The sequence below is a fragment of the Alligator mississippiensis genome, chromosome 5, assembly GCF_030867095.1.
Source record: "Alligator mississippiensis isolate rAllMis1 chromosome 5, rAllMis1, whole genome shotgun sequence".
Classification (NCBI taxonomy): domain Eukaryota; kingdom Metazoa; phylum Chordata; order Crocodylia; family Alligatoridae; genus Alligator; species Alligator mississippiensis.
This window is the reverse complement of record NC_081828.1, coordinates 140,088,475-140,115,755: the sequence shown is the minus strand read 5'-3', so window position 1 is coordinate 140,115,755 and position 27,281 is coordinate 140,088,475. Positions and strand designations below refer to the sequence as shown.

The 27,281-nt window shown below is 43.2% G+C and overlaps 1 protein-coding gene and 1 long non-coding RNA gene across 8 annotated transcripts in view; one reads left to right on the top strand and one right to left on the bottom strand.

Annotated features, from left to right (window-relative positions):
* Positions 1-24,843, bottom strand: part of CAPN7 (calpain 7) — a 42,754-nt gene extending 17,911 nt beyond the window's left edge. The window contains exons 1-13 of one of the 4 annotated variants that reach the window (XM_059728800.1): positions 24,683-24,843; positions 23,170-23,278; positions 21,960-22,117; positions 19,428-19,495; positions 17,598-17,798; positions 14,308-14,394; positions 12,825-12,951; positions 10,710-10,795; positions 9,569-9,662; positions 6,891-7,037; positions 4,933-5,039; positions 3,227-3,347; positions 2,842-2,986 (exon numbers count right to left, since the gene is read on the bottom strand). In XM_059728800.1, coding sequence (XP_059584783.1) covers positions 2,842-2,986; positions 3,227-3,347; positions 4,933-5,039; positions 6,891-7,037; positions 9,569-9,662; positions 10,710-10,795; positions 12,825-12,951; positions 14,308-14,394; positions 17,598-17,798; positions 19,428-19,495; positions 21,960-22,117; positions 23,170-23,278; positions 24,683-24,784 — 1,552 coding nt within the window. In that variant the 5' untranslated portion in view covers positions 24,785-24,843. Of the gene's footprint in view, positions 1-2,841; positions 2,987-3,226; positions 3,348-4,932; positions 5,040-6,890; positions 7,038-9,568; positions 9,663-10,709; positions 10,796-12,824; positions 12,952-14,307; positions 14,395-17,597; positions 17,799-19,427; positions 19,496-21,918; positions 22,118-23,169; positions 23,279-24,682 lie in introns of those variants that run through there. The other 3 variants (XM_006258126.4, XM_014603201.3, XM_014603202.3) reach the window with 3 other exon arrangements.
* A 78-nt stretch (positions 24,844-24,921) lies between these two features.
* LOC109285804 (uncharacterized) overlaps positions 24,922-27,281 on the top strand; it is a 38,692-nt gene continuing 36,332 nt past the window's right edge. For 3 of the 4 annotated variants that reach the window (XR_009462574.1, XR_009462575.1, XR_002093660.2), the window contains exons 1-2: positions 24,922-25,562; positions 25,873-26,007. This is a non-coding gene — a long non-coding RNA (uncharacterized LOC109285804). The remainder of the gene's footprint in view (positions 25,563-25,872; positions 26,008-27,281) is intronic. The other variant, XR_002093659.2, reaches the window with a different exon arrangement.

Here is a 27,281-nt window from a genome sequence, read left to right as displayed (position 1 = left end):
CTGAAGCATGAGAATCCCCAACACCTCCGAAGAAATGAGTATATTAATGACTTCTGAGCTGCCCTCTGCTATTGGTTTCCCTCTGTTTGACCATTCCAGTTCCCCATTTTCTACCTATTCAACCAAAAGTCCATTAGAACTAGAAATCCAGGACATGTCACTCATGTGCTCCTGGGCTAGTTTGTGTAAACTGCAGCAGAAGTCCTGGGATTTGGCTGCTGCAAGCAGAGGCAGAGGCTGCTGCCACCCACAGTGCCTGGCCCAGCTCCTCCTAAGCAGAGACTGGAAGGTGGGTGGGGGCAGGCTGGGCTGGGCACTGCTCCTCAGGTCTGGGGTGGGGTAAGCCAGGGCTAGGGAACCTGCACAGGGAGCCAGGATGGCCGCTGTTGAGGCCTGGGCTACACGTGGTGAGGGAGGAGGGACTACTCCCTGCCGGGTCCAGCTTCTGCCCAGCCCTGGCCTCTGTGCTGTCCCAGTCTGCCCTCAGGGATCCTAGGAGCCATGGCGTCAGGGTGTGTGCATGCATATGCAGTGGCGCCCCCTGTCTCAGATTCCCTTACTCTGTCCCAGATTTCCTTAACCATAATCTGGTCGCCCTAATTAGAAGGGCCTGCCACTTATCCAGAACACAATTCCCCCCCACCCAATAGGAAAGTCCATCAGCACAGCAATATTTGAAACCTCTCCCTGACATTCTATTCACTCAACATCCATTTGGCTTCTCTTTAGTACACCGGCATTTGCTTTATTATAATATTCATGCGCAATTAGTAGGTTCTCCCACATCACCCAACTGCATCCATCGTTGACAGAAATAGAAACGAAATGACCTTAAATTCTCTATATGCTAACAGTACCCACACAAGATCCTAATACTGAAGAAGATGACTATGCACATTTGCTGGTGAGACTGGTTAGATACAAATCCAATCAGAAAAAAATTACGCCCTTTAAATTAACTCAGCTTCAGAGCCTACAGATTTAAGCTGATGGACTGTCAGGCAATAATTCACCAGTAACCGATCAATTTGCTATGTTTCCTGAAAAATCAAAGCCAGACAGCCAGAATAGTGGTATTCTGCGAAAAAGTCAATGCTTTTTCTACCTGGCTCATTATACCATATACCAGCTATATATACTTGGTACCATGGTATTCAGAGCCTGTGTGTCTTTTTTAGCAAAAAGATAGACATGATAGACAAAGTTGAACAGAAGGGGATGCAAATGAGGATACAGAAGAAAAGCTGTATTGTTTCTAAAGCTGAACAGTGACTGGGACATTCAGGTACTGGCAACAATTCTGCTCCATCACAAGCAAGACCCCTGCTGATTTCCCAGGCACAAAACACACTATCTCCCTATGGAAGGTGTGCTCCAAGACAACACCTGGCATTGCTCAAAACTATTTGTCTAGGGAATTACGTAGTACTACTATTGGCACGTCAAAGAAAAATCCTGACCACTTCTAGTTCTCCAGGCAGCAACAGCCTGCAACCAAGGATTTGTTAAAGCATAGCATAAAGGAGAAAAAACTGAAAGCAAACTTGCAAGCCTCAAACCTCTTCATGGAAAGGAAATGAAAACCTGTTGCTTATATGTCATACATGGATACCTAACCATGAATGCTAGGGAAAAATCTGATTAAGTACAGAAGATCCATCTGTGTACTAGTGAACAATATTTCCTCTCAATATGTATTAAATGCTAAGGCCAGCAAATATACAAGGTTAGTGTAGCAGAGCACTAGGGTGCCTGCTACTAGAAGTGCTGGGATAACCCTTCAGGTGCCAGTTGCTGAGGCAACCAAAGGGAGCTAATGGCTTACACCTGCCTAGCCAGCTGAAGAAAGGGGCAGGGCCTGGCCCCTATATAAAGCACAGGCAGGAGGCCAGAGGCAAGGCCCCCAACCAGCAGCTAAGGAGGAAGGAGCTCCTTGCCAGAAGTGAGGAAAAACTTGAAGGCCAGAGCAGCATTGGTCACAGCGGTAGGAGAGAAAACCCAGTAGGCCTGAGCATTGTTATAGCCAGGCAGCTTATGTTTACATTATAGCCAAGAGGCTTGTGTTTAGGTTGTTGTTTGTATTTGCTATTGATTACACCGGTGGTTTGGGTGAGACTATAAGGGGATGGAGGGGGACTCAAGGTAGGGTGAAGACCCCAGCCCATGAGAGGGCCGCATTGCAGAGAAGGGCCCTGTAAGAGACGGGGCCACGGAGGGCCAGAGCGCCAGAGCGGTGTAGGCCCAGACAGTGTTATACACACATAGCCCACAAGGCTTGGGGACACAGAACACCCGAAGCAGGAGAACTGTAGCCAAGCAAGAGAAAGGTAGCCTCCCTATAAAGAACTCATATACAATCAAAGTTGTGGTGGGCGAGAATAGGAGGGTGCAAGTCTGAAGCTTGGCACAATAAAGGAGGCGACATGGGACAGCACAGCAACCCTGACATCGCTCCTGCCACAGTTAAAAACACAGCGAAAGCTATCATTGACTAGATTTCAGGTAGGCTGCAGAGAGTGATTAGTTAATTCTGTAGTGGGCTAAAATAATCAAATACTTCCATCCCTTTGTCATTTAGATGGTTTAGTATCTCATTTCCTTCTTTTGCTATAGTTTCTCTCTCTCCCCTTGCTATGTGAACAGCCAAGAAAAAAAATAACAAGGAAATGCAAAAAAACTCACCACACCCTCCAAGCTCTCAACTGCCTAAAACAAACACTGGAAAAAATTCTGTAGTTTCTTGCAGTCATAACTTATTTTAATATTCTAACCAGCACTAGCTAAGAAACAAACAGAATTTTGTGGAATTTGAGATGACAGCATCCCTGTAAGTCACATTACCATTGTCAATCTTCTGAGCTGTCCTGGGATCAAAGTTTAGGTATTTTTGTAGGTCAGGGGTCCAATTTTTCATATCATTTTCACTGTATCTTCCTTTCCAACGTAAGTGACTCCAGGGATTTTTCAGCTGGAGGAATCGATGTCCCTAAAAGAACAGTTTAAAAAAAAAAAGTCACCTGCTTTATCTTTTTGGGACGTTCTTCTTACGCAAGAGATTGGCTAAAGACTTAAGAAATAGAATGTCATTAGTTTTTGTCCCACTAAAGTTTTGAAAGAGATAAAAATCAAGCATCCTGTCTCAGCAAAATCCCACCGTCTCACTGGACAGTTATGCTTAGAACCAACCAAAAGGCAGCCTATTAAACAAAATCATCTTACTAGATACCTTATATTCTCTTATATCCAAAACAGCATATGCATGGGTTGGAACTAAACCCCACTTCTCCCCTTCCTCTTCAGACATTACTCCTGTTGCTGTTGTGATAAGAACATCTCCTTTATGAAATCTGGCCAAAAGAGAGAGAGAGACTGCTGAATTTAGTTGCATTTAGCACATGTAAAATGACTATAGTAACATTACACTTATTGTAAACTAAACTCTGCTTCTATCTTTTCTGTTACCAAGACACTGCTTTACAGATGCAGGATACAAGTACTCTTGTCTGAGGTAGGTGCTATTGAAAAAACCCAAGAAAAGAAAGTCCAAGTGACACTTTTTTAGTATTTAAAAAGTGCAGGATGCAGAACAAAAAGATAACTTTGTTTCTCAGTGTTCGAGAAGCCTCATACTGATTATGCTGTTCTTTAAAGATATTTTTCATGATATAAATCCTCTCTATTTTTGAGATATACAGAGAATGTCAAACAAAAGTAGCAATTTTGAGGGCAGAAGTTTAAAAAACTGGAGGTGAAAGGTATGTTAGCGAGAGGTACGTTTCCCACATTCCCATGATGGCCATCTGCACGCTTGCATGGTTTTTGCCTGTATCAGTGTAAATATGGCCTCCAACACTTTGCAATCCAGGGATATGACTGCAGCACAGGTTGGGGTACCCATGCTATCTTTAATCTACCTAGCATGTGTAACAACAGTGAGAAAATGTGATGACATGGTTAGCACAGTTTAGCAACTCAAGTATCCTGTACAGCTCATGCTGAAACATGCGCTGATGTGTCTTCACTGTTGCTACCCGTGCTACTGATCTATACCTACACTTGATACAACCACACTTTCAGACTGCATCAACAGTTGCTGGAAACGGAAGGAGATCACAAATCCTCTGAAGAAAGGAGTGGCAAAATGCACTGACAAAAAAAAAAAAAAAAAGGAAGTGTATACAAATCTTGCTGGTCTGATCTTTAGCCAAGCTAAGATCGCTTTTCTAGTACACTGATAATACAGAACAGAAACTGGTCAGACAAATCACACAAGTCTGGGGGTACTAGAAGGAATGTACAGTTGAAAACTATACCCAAGATGCCATTATCATGAAAGAAAGATGTACCAGATTTGAAGACTAGCATCATGGTCCCAAGAGGAGCACAGATAGCACCCCCTAGCCCTCACAGATCTACTAATCTCCCATTATCAAGAACTTCTGTAGCATCATTACAGACAGTTTCCTACATTTCTTTCCATTATGAAGTCAGCTCCATGCATGAAGTTGGAAAACCCTGCTTCTCCTTATATTATTTCCAGTACCTAGCTTGGGGGAAGATACTGGCTTCCATTCCCCTCGACTTCAAATCTGTGTCCATCCGTTCCCCACAACAAATCAGAAGCTGCTAACAGAAGAGAAGTGCTAATTTTTACAGTTCTACTAACAGTAGGAAACCTTGATCTACACCCAACAGAAAATCCTCCTTATCGCATAAAATTCTACTGCCAAAGTCACTGCTGACTATTCCTCTAGTGAATTCCACAGGGAAGGGGAGAGAGGGACTCTAAGGCGGCATGTGCTAAGTGACCGTCATGCCAAGGACACAGACCATTGTGATTTTAGATGCTTTTTTTTTTTTTTTTTTTTTAAATCAAGAACATACATTCCCAGTTATAGACTCCTATCATATTGAAAAGAGCAAAATGCCTACCTCTGATAAAGCATTCTGAAAGTACCATCTTTATTGAAAGCTTGGTTGTCTGAATGCATAGCAATTCTTTCAGGTATCCAACCTGTCAGTGCATGGAGATCAATATTCTGAAATGAAAACACATTTGCTCAGCATATTATAAAGAACTGTTATCATTTTATAAAGAACCTTTCTGTACAACCAGAACCGTTTTGCAGCCTGAATACATCTTATTTTCTTCAAATGAATTAGGCCAACGGCTCCCACAGCATCTTCCTAAAAGAGAAGATACCACAGTATCTTCCTAAAAAAAGTGTCAGGAAGTGAATTAATGGAACATTATGTTCAATTAATACAGTTTGGAAATTCTTATGTGAAGCGCATCTTATACAAGAAAGTTTATCATCTCAAAATGGGTGACTTGATAATCAAGTATTATCCACTGGCATATTTGGTTCACAGCTCTGTCTCTGAATGCATGTTCCCAAAATAAGCCGTTTAGAGCTTATGTACATTTTAAATTATTTAGCTTTTGCTCTAACCAGTCCCCAAGATATGAGGTATAAATGGGAGAGAGGCCTGCAAAACAAAGCTATATTGATTTAATTAGCACTGACACTATTTGCAAACAAAAAGACTAAGCTGTTTTTCGACTTTTCCCCAAAACAAGGTCTAGAAATACTTGGCTACAATTCCCATCTTGTCTAAAGTCAATACTGGTAGACAGAACCCTGGAGAACAACAAATCAAATGGAGTTGTGCGCTGCCTTTGATAATTCTGATGTTCATTAAAACAAATCCTACAAGTCAAACTGCTTCCTCAAATAGCAAACTGAAGAATGACAGGAAGGGAGGACACACTTATGCTGTTCTCTCTCACAGAGCTTCTCTGTTCTCTGAACTACAATACAATCGTACCAACTTGAACAAATTTGCACTACCTTTATTCTTTACACAAGCCCAGATTTGAGACTGTCCTAATAATCAACAAGAGATTAAGAAAGTTGAGCAACTAGAACAGTCAGTGAATTCTGGTTTTTCAAGGTACCATCCAGTGTAAGAACCTTAGTATAAACTTAAAAATATGCTGTCAAAAGTCAACAGGCAGGAAGCATTTCTTCACATGAATACAGACAGTTTACTCTGTTCCGCAAAACAGACCTTGTTCTCTTTGTAAGAATGTTCTGCATGTCAGAGTAAGACACAGCATTATATAATGCGGTTATTAAAGAAAACTATATGAAGCGCAGGTTCCATGACCCTAAAAATTTGTGCTGTTTGATGGAATAATTTACAGACTCACATAGTTACTTTGCACCATATATTCAGTTACAGTAAATGCTTAGTGCATTGATTCCCTACCTGTGCAATCCACCTAATGTGTCTTATATGCAAAAATGACACTGGGCACATCTATACATGTACTTTTATGTACATTAGCCTATTTTAATGCACATTAAAAGTGCCACAGAAACACCCATGTGCTTTTGCTAATGCACATTAAAATAGGCTAATGAACTTTTTTCTAATACCTAACAATGGAGGTACCAAACTTAATGTGTATTACCCAAAGCAAATTAAATGAATGTGTAAATGCGCCCACTGAGACCAAAAGGGACACTGCTATAAGGCAAAAGGTATGGCTTCATGGAAGATACCACACACAAGAACCTGAAGAATAAATGTGCACACTTTTCATAAACCTCAAATATTAATGAATAAGCTGTAACCAGGTGAGCAGTATCACAGAAATCCAGTTCACCCAGTTGGACAACACTATTTGCACTGGCTATAGCTAACTGCATGCTTAAATATTTGCATGGTCTGCAACAAATTTTTTAGTGCACATGATCACAAAAATGCAATTCTCAAAGTTCCTCACTATTACAAAGAAAACTATTTGCTAGGAGATGATCCACACGATTATACATTTTTTTTTTTTTTTTTTTACCTCCTGTCAAAAATAACCGGATACTCACAGAATTTGATCCAGGAAAATCATATCCACCCATAACCTTCATGTAAGCTTTTTCTATCAGAGAAACCCACAATTCATTTTTGTTGTTAGAATAAGAGCAAAGAAGTTCTCCATTATGGTCTACAGGCAACTGATCATCAATTATAACCTAAGCAAAATAAAAAAAAACAAACAAACCAGAAATTATATTGCAGCTAATAATTCAAAAGTTTTAAGTTGCTCTTAAAACATAAGAACTCTTCATAAGAACATAAGAATTGCCATTTACTGGGTCAGATCATAAGTCCATCTGACCCAGTCTCCTCCGTGTCAGTTGCAGAAAGGGAGAGTGAACTGCATCTGACCAGGGCTTTTTTTTTTTTTTTTTTTTTACACTGTTCCTCTCACTTGCAGCTCTCAGTATTTAAGGTCTAGGAAGTTCTAACTGCTAGAAACCTGACCTTTGTTCCTCTGTTAAAACCAAATAATCAAGTCGTGAAACAGTAGTGTAGCATTCTAGGGAAAGCACCTGACTGGCTCTCAGGAAGCCCTGATTCTAGGAAGTGAACTTTGGAGTGCATCAGAAAAAATGATTAGTTTATTCAAAGGGGGGACCACCTCTGGGCTAAGGCTATAGTTTGAATGTTTAATAAATTTTATGATAGGGATGCAGAAAAATGGAAAACAATACTCACAGGAACAGACTGTCACCTACTATAGGATGACTATCTCACCTACTGCAGTCTCTTACTAGGGAATACTGTCTCGTGGTAGTTGGAGTTTCATGGGCTTGTGCCTACATAATGTCCTATAGGCCACATCCTTGGCCGAACTACATCTTTCATTATCCAATGCCCTCTGAGCGGCAGGAGCCTCCTGTGGCTCAAGACTGTCACCTGACACATGGTACACTGCACCCATGACCTTCAACTCTCATTCTTAGCACTTTAAATTTTCTCCCTCTCTCTCACTGGAAAATCCAAATTTAGTTTTGAACCACTAACATCTTATTTTAAACTAGCGGAAACCTACAATACATTTGCAATTAAATTTTTATTACAAAAGTATTTCTTTAAATGCAGGATTTGTAGTTATCCTATGACCAAATACTTTAACAGAATCAAAACTTCTCACCCTCGAAAAAGCTACATAAAGCTGTCCATGTGTAAACACAGGCTTAGGAATATAAATACATATTTTGTCAAAAGTCTGACCTTGTCACTTGTTTACAGTCATAGAATAAGAGGGCCCTAGTACACATGAGGAAACTGGCCCCTTCAGTGGTTTAATTGCCCTTTTTAACGATTTCATTGCATAACAGTGTACGAGTTTGGTGGCACTTTACAATTTAAATGATTGTACGGAGCAAACTAAAATACTCCCATGCAATTTAGGTTGCTATGTAACAAACTACAGAGATATTCCTCATGTGTACAAGGGCTCTATCTGGAGAAGGTGATGGGGAAGGGGCATGGGGAGCTGGAAGTCCGGGTGTGCTCAGGAAAGCTCAGGCTTGGCAGACTTCCTGTGTCCCATGCACTGTCTCTGCTGCCTTCTCCGGCTGCCAGCACACCCAGCCGCCCTCCTGGGGGAGCCAGATCATTCCCGGGCGGTCTCAGGTGGCAGGGATGGTGCACAGGGAGCTGGAAGCCCTTCAAGCCCAAGCTTCCCCAAGCACGTCTGGGCTCCCAGCGTTCTGTGCACTGCTGAATCTGGTGGGTGCTGCCCATGAGCTGGGGCTATACCTGCACAGCTAGCACCCTGCCCAGGTGGCCCTGGGGGGCACCACCGCCACAGAGGGAAACACTGGGCCCCACCGCAGCTCAGGGGCTGTGTGACCTGGTGGCAACTTGCAGAGGCAGGATCCGCAGAGGAAAAAGTGGTGAGGGGCTTGTTCTTTTTTTTTTTTTTTTTTTTTCCTCCTCGCCCCCCCTCCCGGAGTCTAACTGCCGGCAGGTTGTGCAGTACCTGAGCTGCAGGGGACCCTGGTGCTTCCCTCTGTGGTGGAAGTGCCCCCCCGGCAGCACCCACCTCCCAGCTGGGTGGTCCCAAGGGGTGCCGCAGCTCGCCCCCTGGCTGCAGATAGACCGGCAGGCTCCAGGGGGAAAAAGAAAAAAAATATAGCCCCTTACCATTTTTTCCCCCTGGGGCTTCACTCTAACTTGTCTGCATATCTGTTTGAAATGCCTCAGGATCTACAACAACACACTTATGCTGTTTGTCCAGAGCACCCTGATTGAGTTGTTCCAGTAAGCATTGTGATTGGCTGCTGAGAAAGTCACAGCCAGAATAAGCCTATTATTATTATTAATATGGGCAATTTTTACTCCAGTAGTAGTCTACTGGGTTCACAAACATCTCTGCCTCATCCAGATATTCATCTCCAAGTGCTATACACAATTAACATAGCACATTTTTATGGCCCATTTTTGCAGCATATGTAATCCATTCACAAGAGAATCCCAGTGCCTTCAATGCATCTAACTCAGAGTACAAGGTTGCACGATAGCATCACTGGACACAAGCAGTCTATCACACGTAAAACCAAAATAAATTTATCAAGGTAAAGTACGTTTTCCAGTACATGTATCCAAGATTCTTGCCAAGATATAAAAACCACAGCTTCTCAGTGAAATGAGTGAACTTCCAAAGTCTCAAGTTTACATAACAATTATGCTGTTCTTTCTAAAAGCTATTTACCTTTCTAGGGACACCATTGATATGAAGCTTTACCATATACTTCCCACATGGGTTATATTCGGGTTCTCCTTTTTTATTCTGTGGGTAAATTATGCTATAAAGAAAAAAAAGGTATAAATTACTATATAGTTCCAAATCGTCTACATGATGGCTGAAAGCATTACATTAATTTGATCTATGCCTGGGATGTACAGTTTATGCTATCATCTGAAATTACCAGAACTACTGTATAAAGCTATATTTTAAAATAAATTTGAGGCTTTTTTTCAAACAAGACATGTAAGCATTATACATGCATTATACTTCCTGCAGTTACTCTCCATTTAACAGAAATGGAAACAACTCAATCATCAAGTCATTGACTGACAGATAATCCAACAATTGTAGCAAATTCTTTTAATGGTAAATACATGTTCCTCAATCCACAGGAAATCAAAGAACAAAGACAATTTCAGAAGGCCATTGCTTAGGGACATTAAAGGAAAGGAGTTAAATAAATACCAATCAAAACACAAAATTAAAAAAAAACCAACCAAGCACATCAGCCCTGATCATACAATAAATATTATATGGACAGACTTCATGTGGAGCTCACCACAGGTTCAAGCCCATCACAATGTTCTCTCAGTCCCACTTAACAATACTGTTGCATCAGCTGTGCCGCAGTTTCTGTACTTTACTATGTCAGCAAGTCAATGATTCATGCTTACAGAGTATCAAAATGAGAATGAGACTCTTAAAAAAGTCCACATTTTTCAAGTGGATTTTACATCATAAATTGAGACCTTCATTTTATACATCTCCCCATAGGTTGCTTCATTTTTAAAAGTGGTGGGAGTACACAAATCTCAGGGCAGGTCAGGAGAGCCGCAGGTATTCAGCAGCTCTGAAGTTATGACCACTTTTAATCTAGTACCAAAATGTCAGATATCCAAGTAGTCATACTTGAGAATTTTGACCTAGACATCTTAAATTTTTACTTAATTATAAAAACTGTGGTACCTCAGCTTCATGTATGCTTATAAGCACACCTATATAAATTTAAATGATCACTTCCATAATATAGTCTCATTGCAGTTATAACCTAAACCATAAGGCAAGTTTTAAAAGCATGCACCATTACCAACAATATTTTATGTACCTTGTAATCAGCTTTTTGTTGTACCGCCTCTCATATGCTGCGCTGATAGCCAGTGATGCCACAAAGGAACAATCAGATACTATTGTCTAGGAGTGAAAAAGGGATATACAAAATGGTCAAGCAGCAGTTACTTTAAGGAATAAAAAGGAGTTTTGAATTAAGGGAGGCACTAAGTCAGAAGTAGGAATTCACTGGAGGACAACCAGAGACAAATGTTTCCTGAACTTCCACAACATATTCGCGCACACTCAAGCCTCTTCTTTAAATCACCAATTTAGTGCAACTTGAGCCCAATGGAAGAAAAGACTAACTTTTTTAAAAAGGACTTCAAACAAAGCCTTTGTTAGGAGAAACCCACTGCACTTCTAAAGATCTCACTTTTACTCCTCTTTACATGGCTTAAATTTGAATTTACTCTCACAGGAGTATGACTATGTATTTTGACAGGCTTGATCAATTCTGACTGATGTCAGTTTATGAACAGGGCAATAATGGCTTTAGGATGGAAAAAGCACTTGAAAAAGGTTAAGTACAGAACTGTTGCCAACTTCAAAGGAAATCTGTCTCCGATTAATGAAAATTGAAGGTATTTTTACTTTTATAGGTTTCCCTCACTTTATGCAGGTTCTGTATGCACGAATTCGCTCTTATGGAATGACCTTTTTTAAACCAAAAATTCGTTATATGTGAGGTAAATTCATTGTTACGTAATCTGTGTGGTGGAAACCTGCAGCCAAACTGCTTTCCATGGTGCATTGTGGGAATGACAAGCACCAAAATATAGTCTCCTGTGTGGATCTGTGCTCCTTGCTTGTTGTATGCAACACGTGTTTCTGTAATTGCCACCCCCATTATAATAGTGCCCTGTGCTTGTGTGTACTGTCTGCTGTTGGAGAGTACAAGACAAGAAATTGTCTTGTAAAAGTGGTAGAAATAGATCTGGGGGTCAGGACAGTTGAGGCCTTGGAACGTATCCCTATTTGCTGCATTGTAAAGTGGGTTCCCTTTATGCGAATTCGAGTTGTGTGTCAGTTTCCAGGAACGCATGTACAGCATAAAGCGAGGGAAACCTGTATTTTCTTAAATAATGATTAGGAGGGACAGTCACTTAAACATCGGGCTAAATATTATGTAAGTTTAATTATAAGTTTAATTATACATAAAAGCTTGATGCTAGGGAACAAATGTTTGGGGTACAAACTTAATACTCTCAGGAACACGGAACTGTGGAAAGATTAAAGTTAGTTAAATGATGGCTGCTATAATCCTGTGGTTGCAGGGGAGGATGATGTTTCAGATCCAACAAGACGGGACAAACTCTGTGTGCTTCTGGTCCAAAATGATTATTTTAAAATGTTCAGTGTTAACATTTTCAATCCTCCTTTATAAAACTCAAACCACCCTCTACTCTGCCTAGTTTTGTCCCTGTGGTTCTCAACCTTTTTCAACTCAAGGCACCCCTCATTAACTTTAAGGTGTTCCTTGGAAAATGCCAGCTCTAGCTCCACTCATTTTTTGACTACGAAAAGAACAATAGACCAATTTTTCTACTGAAAAGAACTCAGAAAGACCACAACAGGTCAGAATGTTTCTGTCACTATGGAGTCCTATTCAATATCTGTGGGTTTATCTTGTGAATCATGTGTAGATGTTTGTACATCCAACAGTACTCACACTGTGCAAGACTTGAGGACACCCCTAAAAGGATCTTGCAGCAGCTCAGGCTGATGCAGGACCATGGCTGAGAATCATGGTAGGAGATCAATGGCTATTGCTTCTTAAAAGTATGAAGGACAGTTACTTAAAGTATAGAACTGCATTATTGTCTGTAGTAGCTCTAACTACATTTGTCTATGAATCTATGAATCACTTTATGTCCAAGAGAGAAACACCAGTTATTATTCTTGCCTTCATCCTTCCATTCATTCTTGCAGCCTTAAACACAAGTCAAACGATTCATAGCCAGATCAAATTTACTGTCCCAAGGCAGCGAAACAAAATTTTCCCACTTGCTAGGTTTTTCATTAGCACACTGACATTTCTTAAAAGGCTTTAGACTCTTTCTGCAATAGTGTCAAAATAACTGACACACATCTCATTTTAGAAACAGCTTACCTGTTTTATGCTGAAACTTGACACCGTATAGATCATTATAGGGTTATTTGTTAGGTCATCAGGCCGTACCCATTTGGCAAAAATTGCCTTTTGCTTGGGGGAGAGTGGTAATTTGCCACATTTATCTCTGGAGTCAAGAAGAAAAAGATAGTTTCAATAAGCCAAAAATGGAACAGAAACATCCTTTCACTGTATATCCCAGCCTGCCAGGTCACAAGATACTATGATTCCACACCTCCTGATATTTTCATTGGTTTACGGAACTTTAACATTTTATAAATCCTTTGACCAGTTACACAAAATGAAGTAAATGCAGGCATCCCTGGCTAGTGGCAATGCTATGACCCCTCACCCATGTTTCTGGAGCCTGGCCTATACTCTATTAAGCCACACTTCCACACTGAAGAAAAAGCTCTGGAGAAAGCATCAGTTTTACAAATAAAAACCTCAAGTCCAATGTTTTCCTAAGAGACTGAAAGGGATATTGTATAACAGGGTTAAAAAAAAAAAAAAAGCATGCAGCAGGATAAACATGAATATAGCAGCTCAGAAGGCATGTCCAGATGAGCAAGAATGTGTGTCCTCTGAGGACAATCAGCAGCAGCATGTATTTGTGTCACTGCTAGTTGTTCCCAGGGAACACCCCTGCATGTGTGTTCTGGCACATGGCAAGTTGCCCTGGATGGGGTGAGGGAGCATGAGGTCAGCACTTCTACTGGCCCCAGCAGCCTTACCAGGGGTCCTGGAGGCTTCCTGGGGCTCCAGCAGCAGCAATCCAGGCATATGAAGCGTGGCCAGCAACCGGGGCATGGCTCTAGCCAGCCAAGCTCTGGTTTTGGGCAGTGCATGCTGCCACCATGTGCACTGCACTACTCTTTTTCTGGCATGGGTTTGACACTGGGATCTCATGGTGTAACAACCGCCCCAGTGCTGTAAGTTAGCAGCGCAGCAAATGTCTGCATATGCATGCTTATCTAGACGTGCCTGGAATGTACAAAGGGAAGACCGGGACCATCCATTCACTGCTGGTCTTGGTCGCCCAAATGTAAACTCTGGGGGGCAAGGGGATCCTGATTTTCAGAAGCTAGGACTTTCTTAAAAGTTTTAACACTTTCTTAAAAAATAAAAATCAGGCTCCATTAAAGTGTCAGGACCTGGGCACGCAAAAAAAAAAAAGGGAGGAGGGGTTGGGGGGGGGGCAAGCGTACCCAAAGCCCTAGTCATTCTGAAAACTGGAGCTGAGCTCTGATACAGTTTTGCCCCCAATATCCCTGGTATAACAATTACCACTCTCCTTTGTTATCAGACCAGCTTATATATCTTGCCACCCCTACTGAACAGCAACTGTGAATTTTCTGCATGAGTTATGATTTAATGAGTATTAAAACAATCTGGAGTTTGCTAAAAGAAACCAAACAAGGAAAACAGGAAAAAAGCTGGGGAAACACAAGCAAAATAAGTATAGGTACCAAATTTTACTTACGAAAATGGCATTGGAAAGGCAAAACGCTCCCTCAGGTCAACACTCATGAAAGGGACATACTCAATACCATTTATCTTTGAGGTCTTTCTGCACATAAGAGAACAAGTGGTTATAAACATCAAGTGCAACATCTTAATTTATTTAATTTTACAGCCTTCAAAGACTAGGATCCAGGAAGTAACAATGAAACTAATGAAAGGAGATGTCTACAGACTGGCACATTTCCACCCCTTAAATACAAAATAAGTTCCGCAACAGATAGATTTCTAAAGCTGGAGTACTTGTTGGCTTGTCCAAATCTGCAAATACACACACAAGCACACACAGACAAGCAGGCCTCTGCACAATGGTCATATTCAACTTTCTCTGCAGGATCTATGATTTTCCAAGCCTCTTTATTCCACTAGATCAGTCTATTGGAGTAGACTGGAAATTAATTTGACTACGTGGCTTTTCTGTTTGTTCATTCTTTTATTGATAAGAGGAGTGCTTCTATTCACTTATGATACAGACACTAACAAAAAAGTACCATGGGGAGAGAGGAGGCAGAGCTGCTCTGCAGTAACTGGCCCTGGGCCTGTTTTACCCCATGTTAGGTAGAAGCTGAATTGCAGTAGTGTATTCTTCATGAGTAAATTATTGCATATTAGCTTCCACTTACCACCAGGCAAAATCAGGCACCCAAGCACTTAACACTGAGCAGCTCCTGTTAAGTGAAGCCCTGTCCCCTTTTACTTCATGGCAATTGTTCATATGTCCACACCTTTAGTCAAATGGTAAAAGCACACATGCAAAAAACAGAGGTGTATTTTTAATAGGACAGTCAAGTACACAGAGTGCTGGCCTAAGGGGGGGGGAGGGGGGGGCGTGGCGGCAGCTCTTACTGTACACCTGTAAAAATCAAGAAATCAGTACTAATGGATGTGAATCTGGACACAGGTCTAAGTTTCAGTTACAACCTTGGACTTCCAGGCAGTAAACAACAGGCAAAAGCGGTATTTTCAAAACTAAAGGAAAAAAAAAATTGAAGACTTTTTTAAAATATACATTTCACTCGTGCTAGTTAAATTAAAAAAGGAAATCTAGTAATAAAAATAGAAATAGGTAATACAAATGTTCAACTTTTTTATGCAAAATACAGTTCTCTCTCTTGGGCCATGTCTACAATCTGCTTAACAGTGGAAGAACTTCATCAATTTAAAGGAGCTTTTCATGAGGCATTTATGTTCTACATACCCAATCCTGTATAATGTTAAGCACAATCAACTTCCACCAATACCTCATGTCACCACCCAAGGGTGTGATTTTTGTTTGTGTGCGCTTCGGCACTGCTAAATTATTTCCTGCCACTCGTAGCTTTCTTTGCAGGGTGCATTTCTTAGTTGCAAAAAGAGAAATGCACGGTGCAAGGAGTTCCCGCCATTCGCATGCAAATTTGTGTCCCACTATTGGCCAGTTCTAAATTATTCCCACGTGGCAGCTAGTGATTGGCCTGCTAGCCGTATAAGAGGCTTGAGCGGTTTCCGCCCAAGTTGGAGAACTCGGAGAACCCCGCAAGGGAGGACTCCACAACCATCTGGAGGAGGAGAACTTCATGTCTTGTGAAGATCTCTAAGTGCTGCGGAGCCTATCGGACCCAGCGTGTATCTCAAGAAGGCTATAGGGGTCTGATCAGCCTCTCGCCTCTCCCCGTCGCCGCCTGATCCCTCCACGTACCCTTCCCTGCGTGCAAGTTCCACGGAGCCTAGCAAACTTCGTGTGAGTGTATTCAGAGCCCTTTGCTTCGAGTTACTTTCTTCGGTTGACACGACGGGCTCGCGGTTTAGAGCTTTCAACCAGATGGGCTAGAAGGTTCACGGGAAGGAACTCTAGTCCGCCTCTCTTTTCTGTCTGTAACTGCAACTCAAGCAAGTTTTTCTGCCTACACTGCGACCATCTTCGGTGTAAGTAAAATAATCTTAAATCAACTGTTAAGCGTCCGTGCCTAATTCTAGCGTGCCGCCTGCCTTCCCCGACCCGGCGTGTCCAGGCTGCTGGCCACAGCCCGCCGTGCGAAAAAACCCCCGAGGGCCTCGGACCGCTCCCGGCCCGCATACCTCATATGCAAATATTATGTTTGACAATGTAAATGGAGAGCATGTGTCCAGACAATGCTCTTTGCAAGGTGCATCTGATGGATTTTCAATACTTGTAATTTGATGCGAGGATAATATATTTTTTATTGTTTGCTGAATGCCAAAGAGCTTAGTTTGGATGCCTGATCTTACTCCCACTGAAATCTCACAAAAGAGAACAATGTACTCCATGTATATGCATACCAGACAAACAGTACAGTTCATGTAACTATGTAACACCACCAGTCTGCTTATTTTTACATTATAAAAAACATCAGTTATCTACATACCTGTTAAGCACATATTTCAGCTATACTTTTTACTCTGTAATGTAAATATGTTCTTTTTAACTGCATAACTAGTGCCAGAAGCAGTGAAAGGAAAGAGCTCAGAAAGTGCTTAGAAACCTTGAGCAACAGGCCTCTTTTCAAACCCCATGTACTAGGAGAAATGGGAAGGGCCCTTTAAGAGAGATGAACCAGATTGGGAGGCCCCTCCCCTAAATGTATATAAGGAAGGGGCCTTAGTACTAAGAGGCTCTGGCAGTGGAGGAAAGCAGAGCTCCTAGCACAGAAGGCCAGAGAAGCTAACACCCAAGTTGTCAGGATGGTTAACATATGGTAAAGGTCACTGTAGACAGGAGGACCACTTGTAGGAGACCTTGTGCCATTAGAAACTGAAAGGTCTTAGATGTGAGAGGTGCTACACCTGGCCAAAGCCCTTCTCTCTCCAGGGACTGACCACTGCAATTCCATCAAGGCATGACAGGTGAGTGAGGTGGGGAAACTGGGAGTGGGGACTAAATGGGTGGTATGTGGACTGTGAGGCTGGCACCATGGAGATAAAAGTGTCAGATGTCATGCCTGAAAAATGATGAGAGCTGATTAAACACGAGTGCGTTCTATGTTCTACAGGAAAAAAAAAAACCCACAAAAATATTTAATCAGTACCAAGGACTTAAAGAGAGCACAGTCTGAACAGGAGCCATTGTATTTTTTTATTATGATAATGTTTTAGAATGTGTTCATGCTTAGAGGTCTTTCAACAGTGGATTCCCCCCCATTTCCCCACCTTTTTAAACATACAAAGGAACAGCTCCCTCCCCCTCAACACCTCTCAATCTAATACATCACTAACAGAAATAATAAAAATCAGAATAGTTTGTCCTTACATTACCTGAGCACTTCAATCTCCTCTGTGGTGTATCTCTGACCTTGAGATTCACAAGCTTGCACTGCTCTGACTGTCTGTGGTTTATCGTTCAAGGAAAAGTCAGGTCCCAATGGAAAGAATGCTCTAACAGACTGATTTGGTTTAACTGCAGCTGACTTGTCTTTTTGAGATAATTTTGACATAGACTCTTTAAGTGCTTCTGCTCTAAAAACAAAAATGTTGTTTGTTAAGTTTAATGTAAAGTAACAACAAATTCAAGTTTAAATTGCTTGTTTGTACTTCCATATGAATCATACCAGGTGGACAGATGTAAACATGATCTAGTACTAGTTTGCTTTTGCTAAGGAAATAATTTCAGGAGCAGTACAGGCACAAGATGGAATAGTAAAGAAGTTCCTTGTGTCAGAATCTACTTTCTTCATTTTTAGGGTGAACAGAATACAGCAACTAAGTTATCAAATAGTTTTGGCTTAATTCATTTTAATAGTTCCAAAAACTTGAAAAATTACACTCACTGAAAGATCTGTGCAACAACTTAATAAATACTTTGGAACTCAAACACACTGCTATCAAAATCCAGGCATTTAGGATTTTAAATATTCATGTGGACACAAATGGATTTCTTTTATGATTCTGAAAGAAACATCTGCTAGAACCTAGCACACCAGAAGCCATGTTTCAATCTCCATTAAGTCACTGACTTAAACAGTCAGTATCTTTGCAACAGGTATTAGGCTCTAGTACAGACGTAGGCAGGGATGGATCTGGCCCGCAGAGAGACTTTGTCCAGCCCATGGCAGGTTCCTTGGTCCTGCCTGGCCCAGGTGCCATCTGGCCTGTGGTGCATCCTCCTGCCCCCACTCTGCAGCTGGACTAATTTTCTAGGAAGCCTAGGTGGCAGCTGCTCCTTCTAGCTGCCACCACCACTGGCCCCAGCCCTGTGGTACTGGCAGGGATCTGCGCACACAGTCCTAATCCCAGCCCACCCCACACAGACCATGCAGAACCTGCATGCACAGCCCCAACCCTGGCCCACTCCATGCCTGCTCCAGATTCGCTTGCCCACGCTGAGTAGCAGCAGCAGCTGGACAGAAGCTGCTGCTGGGCACGTGGGAAAAGCAGCTCCTCTCCTTTACCACTGCTGGGCCCTTCTTGCTAAAACTACCCGAAGCCCACACCCAGGCTGCCCTGTGGCTTCTCTGCACTGCCACTGCTGCCCCCATGGGCAGCCCAGAGGTGGTGGTGGAGAGGAGCTGTGGGGTGGCCTGTTAGCAGTGAGGGGCCGCTTTTCCCCTGCGCCAAGCAACAGCTTCTGCCTGGCTGCTGCTCCACGTGGATGGGCGGTCTAGAGAAGGTGTGGGGCAGGGCCAGGGCGGTGCGCACAGGTTCCAGCTGGTCCACTTTGGCTGGGGCCAGTCCTAGGTCAGAGATGTGCGCTGCTGGTGATGGTAGGGAGTAGCTGCACAGTACACTGGCTCTGGGCTGTTGTGGCAGGTAGGGGAATGCTGACCAGCCCACAACAGTCTCCTAGAACTGATTATGTGGCCCACAGGCTCAAATAATTGCCTCCTCTAAAACCACAAATAACTGCCGGCTCTAATACCACAAGTACTATTACAACTACAGAGTAAAGTGTTCCACTCTTCTGTGCACCCAAGCTACAGCGTTGAGGATGGACTGGCTCCCTCGCTCAGTACTAATCAAGACAAAATTATTAGAGAGGCCCAGGGCCTGCTCTCAGTTGGCCCACTTAAGACCTAAATACAGAATATAGCTAGAAGTATCTTTTAACCATGTACTAACTACTTGGAGAAACCAGCCATAGGTACCCACCTATCCAGTGCTTGTCGAGCCAGCTGCTTCAGTTTTGTTTGAAGACTTGCCTCTGAAGTTTCATTAGCCTTTATAGAAAAGAAAAAGAAAGTACTGCAGGTTGTAAACCCTGGCAAATTCCAAAGGTACAAACAGGAGCCAAATATCAAACAGTTGTATTTTCCATATGTACACCATGGTGAAATAACACCCGCACCAAAACTGACTGTTGGAAACTTTGAAAATGAGAGGAGCTAGGCAGTTCCAAGACTACTGTCTGAAACTTTGAAGAGGAGTGGAGTCAAACAACCCTGAAACTGTCTATACTAGATCACTTACAGGGTTGTATACTTAATGAGCATTGACTGTTTGCACCAAATTTGGTAAGTGCATAGCCTCTTTTCAGTCCTGATGCAACGTACTTAAACTGAATACGCTGTAGTCAGTTGGAATGCAATATACCATTTTAAAATTTCTAATTATAGGCAGTACTAGTTTCATATAAAGTGTGTTGGGAAAATGAATCAAGATCTTTAAAAGTTGCATTTTTTGCCCTGTAGATGCTATCTTGATTCATTTTCCCTTTTAAAGATGCTGTGATATTAAAACTTTATTGAATTGATGTATTCTTTCAAGTTTCCTTATGAACAATAGGGTACATAATCATATAAAAATATGGCTGGCAGGAACCTCTGGAGCTCATCTAGTCTAATCTACAGTATACTTCCTCACAATGTAAAATATTCCAGGATAAGCCAGGAAATCTAGCCTTTATTCCAAGCTCCAGTAGGTAATCACTGTGAGCTGGTAACTTAATCTGTAAAATGGGTAGAGTGAGACTAAGGAACTTTTCAAAGAAGGTTTGAGATCCAGGAAGCCTATTCCATTCAGCACAGTTTGAGTTCTGGCTTTGCCCTGTGTCCCTGGCTTTCTCTGTGGTAAATAAGGCCTGCTAAGAGTGGAATAGGAGAATAAAAAGCAATAATTTTTTCTGGCATACCCAAGAAACCCAACTTCCTCCTTCTACCCCACCTGACAAAAAGGAGGTGGGGGGTATCTTTGCTCTGGGAAAAAATGTCCAGTATGTAGCTGTCTGGAAGAGCCTTAAGAAGAGGATTAGAGTGGGTGGAGGAGAAAGGAAGCCTATCAGGGTAGGAAGGAGAAAAATGAAATGCCCTGGCTGGAATAGATGGATGCTTCTTAGTACAGGGCTTGGGTAAAGTGAGAGGGACTGATCTCCCAAGGGGAACAGACAGCCTTGCAAGTAAGGAACTAGACAGAATCAGTGCACTGAGGAAAGTGAAGGAATTCTGGAATCTTATTGTGGTAGGAGGAGTATATTTTTTTCCCCTTCTATCAGGAAGGGATGAACAACAAAACTACCACCTTTCTAAAGTAATAGGCTACCTGAGGCAAAGAAATTCAGTCAGCAGCTACACTTAAATCGAGGGACCAGATAAAAAGAGGACCAGGTAAAAAGAATTACTAGAACGCTAGTTACATGACAACGCATGCCAACAGAAGACAGACTGTGGCAGAGTAGAAAAAATGCTTTCTAACAGTAAATATTCATATAGGCAAAAAGAGGTCAGACCCAACAAATTAACTGGAAAACCATAGTGTTTCTGAGCTGGCTTCTGATTTTGCAATCACCAGTCCAAATGCTTGACTAGATTCTTCTGTATAGTCCCTCTGACTTCCATGGAACAATTTATCAAGGTAAAGCCAGGCATGTGTGTAGGTATTTGCAGAATTCAGACAAAAATGTCTTAATTTAGCATGTAATACTATTTTGAAAAACAGTAATGTGGCCATCCCAATACATCAAAATATATTAACATAAGTGGGCAGAAGAGAAGAACAAAATCAGACTTGGTGGAGTTACATCATGACGGTGAGCTCTTCTTCTAATAAGTTAGTTTTGGCTACTGGACTTAATAGGAAAAAAGCAGTACCTGTAATATTATTCAGTAATGCTTAAAAATAGCCTAGTTTTAGTATGCAATGAAATTTCAACTGGGACTAGCTTGCATGGTGTTAATGTTACAAGCATTGCTACATATTTTCCCCAGTGTAGTCTGAAGTGGACTATTAAGTTAAGCATTACTTGAAAAGGAAAATTGCCTTTAATATTCACAATACACCCATCAGTAGTTTGCTACGTGAAAGGGCCATCTTTTTCCAACACGCTTTTAAACAATTTTAGCTTTCCATTGACCTCAAGCCAAAAGTTTCAAAGTAGAGCGATTAAAAAAAAAATCCTGTAGGTTTGCTGGAATTCTTAAGTGCAATATCTTTAGAAGAGGGGACTAGGTCAGTTTGCACTACTGAAACACAGTGCCTGATCAAACAACAGTGGACCAGAGTAAGCCATGTTTCTTTCAGTGGGATATAGAGAACAAAAGGCAAAACAAAAATGTCTAAAAACTTTTAAAGAATTAACAGAAATACAGGTACTACATTTTTAAGCCAGTTTAAGTCAATCGCTTGTGTAAATGGAAGAATTGCTTACCATAACATAATTCCACCAAGTTAACTTGTAGCTTAACATACTGTTTTCAAACAGAGTTCCACTGCTTCTGTATACAATTCTACAGCTTCCTCCATGTTGCCCTTATCATCTTCATCAAAGGCCTGTGTAACCAGGAAATGAGCACGCTCTAGGTCCAATTGCTGTTTTGACTTCAAAGGGTCGATGCTCTGCGATTGAACTAAACGAGAAAGGAAATTCTTTAGCTTGCTGTGATGATGCATACAAGTATTTAATACAGCACAGCAACCAAGAACAAACCAGGCAGAAAGGTAGCATCTGCTCATGTGCCAAAACCCAACATTGGCACATTTAAATTCGAGTCCAATTTTAAACAAAAGGCTTCATTCACCTGTAGAAGCCAGTGATAGTAATGCAGGATATCTTAGACCTGAAATAAATACAAAAATTTAGTGCCAAACAAAGACAAGTTGTTTATTTATGCCAGACCCTTTATTACTTGTGGAAACAACTCCCGTCATGATAAATCGTAGAAAATGAGGGTTGGAAGGGACCTCAGGTCATCTCGTCTAACCCCCTGCTCAAAGCAGGACCATCCTCAATTAGATCATTCCAGCCAGGGCTTTGTCAAGCCGGGCCTTAAAAACCTTAAAGGATGGAGATTCCACTACCTCTCTAGGTAACTTGTTTTAGTGCTTCACCACTCTCTTAGAGAGAGATTTTCCTAATATCCAACTTAAACCTCCCTTGGAGCAATGGTCTTAAGTTGCAACTTGTTTGGTCAGCAAAACTTGCTGGGAGCTGCAAGGATTCATGAAACTAAAGTCTGGACCCAAATACGTATCCTTCAATAACATCAGAGTGTACCCCCTGCAACTACACAGTCCCACTGAAACCAAAGTGCTCTGCACCAGGGCAGGAGTCCCATCTATACAGAACTCACTGCAGAATAGAGCTTAAGCATGCAAGGCGAAATGGGGGCAGGGGCCAGTTCTCCTCCAACAGAGTATTTTCTCACATAAATTTAAAAGAGCATAAATATCCACCACTGCTCACATGAAATACTGGTAGTTCTCTACATTAAAGTTTTACCTTATGATTCAATTTACTAGCCATGTGTTTGGTATTTTTCAGTCTTGCATAGTAAAACAAAACGCTTGAGGATAATCAGGAAAAAGATGGCTGTTCTGCTAGATGGTTCACAAGACAAAAAAACTCTTCCCACTCAACAAATTCAATCAAAGGTACAATTGGAAAGCTTTTTTCCCTCACCTGCTGAATGCAGAGCTTGGACTCTCTCCAGATACTCATTTATTTTCTCTTGAATATTTTCCAAATTTGAGCCTGCCATTCCAGCATAAATTAAGGCTTGCGCAGCCTCCTGGGAAGGGAAAAGATAAAATGTGTAAGTCTGCTTGCTGTATGGAGAAGCACTTTCTGCCAAATATTATCATGCACTTTGTGTAGGTGGACTCACGCCTGCTTGGAAAGTCACTGACCTAAAGAACAATCCACTGTGTGAGCAAAGCTTGTTTTGAGTCAGGACTTCAGCATCTACAGAATTACAATGAGCTTACTGAGGATCTAAAGAGCCACATTGTAGGCTGTATATTAGAGAACCACATTTTTTGTTCGACTAAGCAAGGGTGCAGACCTCTGTGTAGATGTCTATGTCACTGACTGATCATTATGCTGTTGGCATGCCATTTATTTGCCCCCTAACTTTTATTGACGCTTTTTAAATATCACTTCATATGTTCACAGACCTGGGGACAGTATCTTGTTCTACCAGTACCCTGTGTTCATTGCTTCTGATCTAAAATTATTTAAAAACTTGATTCAGATGGATAAAGGAGATCAACTCAACCATTACTTTTCATGTAAGAATAATCAAAATCCAGAAATGAACAAAACACGAACATCTCCAAAAAATGATATATAGGAAACATTTCCCCCCCCCCCCAATCCACACTCCATGTGTGCAGGTGCCTTGATGCTACATCTGGGTGCCAGAGCTGTGGTGCCCAACCTTTTTCTGACGTGGGCCATAAGTACAGTCTTAGTCTGCTGACGGGCCGGATCCAGCCCATGGGCCTGATCTGACATGCAGGGCAGTGAGGTGGGGGCCAACCCAGCCTTAGAGGGGTCAGGGGAGGGGATGTGGCCTGGTCCCAGTGAGGCTGTGCAGAGGAACACGGCCAAATCGGGGCCAGGCTGTTGGGCAGGCAGGTGTGACACAACCATGCGTGGGCATAGCTGGGCTGGGAGAGGCTGGGGGGGAAGGTAGTATTACTTGCCACAGTTACCCCAGGACCAAACTCCCTGACCCGTGCAAGCCCCATGGCTCCTAATGCCTGTGCACCCCTGCCAGGGAGGGGAGGAACCGCTGTGGCGCTGGTGCCTGGGGAAGCCCTTGTCCTGGCACTGGTGTGCACCCACCCGCAAGAGCGCCACCCATGGCTGTTCTGGGTTAAGGGCTCAGACACACCTCGCATTGCCCCCAGGGTAAACCAAATGCCCAAAACAGCTGCAGAGCCTCGCTCCCAGTTATCCCGGGACAACGGGCTCTACCCCAGAATAAGACGAGGCCCCGTCCCGCCCCTATGACACGCCCAGACGGGGAAGTTCGTGGGGGTGGAAACAACCCACGGGCCCGGGTCATTCCATTTCCCCGAAGTGGGGGGAAGAAGGGGCTGGAACAGGACGGAACCACAGGGCGGTGCGGGAGGGAGGGGGAAGAGGGCTGGGACAGGACAAAACCAAGGGCGGGGGAGGGAGCCGGTACCTTGTAGTAGAAAACCGCCTCCCGGTAGCGGCCGCTTTGGTCGCGCTGCACCGCGAGCTGCGCAAACCGTAGGGCGTCCACTTCCAACGCGCTGGCATCCATAACTCAAACCCCGTCGCCACTCCGCACTCGCTTCCGCTTCGGCCCGACCCTGGCCCCGCCCACTGCTCCCCGCGGTGCACCGCCTTATCCTTTCCCGCGCTTCAGGAGCGCTGCGCCTGCGCATTCGGTAGGTGTGCGGATGGGGTGCTAGTGCGCAGGCGCAGGGCGCGCGGCAAGTACCGCGTGCTCTTCTAATCTCCCGCTGGCCTGGGCCGTGAGCCAGGGGCTGGGGCTTGGTTTAGCGGGCAGCCCAGGCTGGGAGGGTGCTCGGCTCTGGTGGGAAGGGGCGCCCTTGGAGACAGGGCTAGGGTGTCAGCCTGAGGGTCAGTGCAGTGCCCTCCTTAGCAGGCCCGGCTCACTCTCCACCCGCGAGGGAGCCTGGGCCACTGAACGGAAAGGACGATAGAAGTCGTGGGCAGAAGGAGAGCAAGCAAGAGGGAGCCCCATACGGGGGCCTGTTGATGAGGGGGTTCGGGTCCCTTTTGCCAATACTATTCGGGTCCCTCCTGACCCTATAGCTACTATGAAACTATTGTCAGGGGCCTAAAAGGAGTCCCAAACAGGCGGGGTTACGATGGAGGCATCTGAATTGCAGTTGTAAGCCAAGGGGTCAGGGATAAGAAGCAAGGATCCACACAGGAGCCCCAAGCCAAGGGGTTAGGGCAGGGCAGGACCTGGCAAGGATTCAGGCTGGAGCCAGACAGGGGCATCTGTGATAGACAATTGCTGCTTACGTGCCTGCAGACACCCCCTTGCAGGTCACTAGGACCAGCTGCAGGTAACTTGTCTGCTGCCCTGTATCCAAACAGTTGTTGACTGCATTTTAATTTAGTTAGATTGTAATGGGGTATCAATTCATGTGGTCTGAGACCCATGGGCATGTCACAGGCTAGATTCATAAAGATGTTAGGGGCTGGAAGGGACCTCAGATAATCAGGTCCAGCCCACCCTGCTCAAGGCAGGAAAGACTGCTGTGGTCAGATGACACCAACAAGGTGTGCATCCAGTCCTTTTTAAAATCCCTGATAGGGCTTCTTTTTTTTAATAATAATTTCTATGTCTTGATACCCTTCACTTCTGACCCGCAGTGGACATTTGCTGATATTTTGAAAAACTGCCTGGATGGAGATGGGAGGACCCAAAAAGAGGACATATCTGGCAAAACCCAGACATACTTTAACCCTAGGTAAAGTGAAAGAAACAGAGTTATCTGTCGAACCACGGTAGGTTTGAATACATTACTTAATCTATTTAGGTGACTAAATCAATCCGAATTCTTTAGTTTTCAGCAATAAAGCTACAAGAGATTTGTAAAAGAATTCTGCAGGGCTAACAGCCCTTGCTGTAACTTGTTCAGATGAATTACAAGCTTTTGGAAAGGACCCAAAAATCTTGAAGCTTTGGTTTAGTTGGAAAAAGAATGCCACGCCCCCCCCCCCCCCCCCCCCCCATGACCATTTAAAAAAATAATTTGGAATGTAAGTGTACCCTGATCAAGGTCAGAATCAATGCTGTTATTTTGAAACAAAGGCTCCTGAAATGTTACCAACCTGAGAGAAGAACCAGTTTTTTCTTCTGAGCTCACACAAAGGGCCTCTCTGTTTTAAGCAGATTTTTCTGTGGATTTCATGAGTTGTGAAAAGAATGGTGAATTTTCAGGGTAGACAAGGTTCTTTGGGTAAATGTGATATCTTTTATTAGACCAACTAAATAGTTGGAAAAATAGTTTTTTTGCAAGCTTTTGGGCACAAACATCCTTCTTCAGGCATAGGGAGAGTATGCTGTACTTTAAAGTCCGCTGTTGAAAGAGTGAAAGAGACCTGGGGGGTCATGATTGACCATAAAATGAACAAGAGCCACCAATGCAATGCTGTAGCCTGCAAGGCAAACAACACTCTGGGATGCCTAAACCAGTGCATCACAAGTAAGACTAAGGATGTGATCCTTCTGCTCTACTCTGCGTTGGTGAGGCTGCAGCTGGAATACTGCATCCAGTTCTGGGTGCTGCAATTCAAGAGGGATGTGGAGAACCTGGAAAGAGTCCAAAGGAGGGCCACACAAGTGATTAGAGGTCTGGAGAACAGACCATATGAGGAGAGGCTGAGGGACACAGGGCTTTTCAGCCTGGAGAAGAGAAGACTTGGGGGGGACTTACAGTTTCATAGTAGCTAGGGTCAGGAGGGACCTGAACATATCATCTAGCCTGACCCCCTGCCACAGGCAGGAATGAATGCTGGGTTCACAAGACCCCAGACAGGTGATCATCCAACCTTCTCTTGAATTTGCCCAAGGTAGGGGCGAGGACCACTTCCCTGGGAAGTTGGTTCCAGATGTTGGCCACCCTAACTGTAAAATATTGCCTTCTGATCTCTAACCTAAACCTATTCTCCATCAGCTTATTACCACTGTTCCTTGTCACCCCAGGTGGTGCTGGGGAGAAAAGGGCTCTGCCTATTTGCTGTTGATCTCCCCTGATGAGCTTGTAGGCAGCCACTAG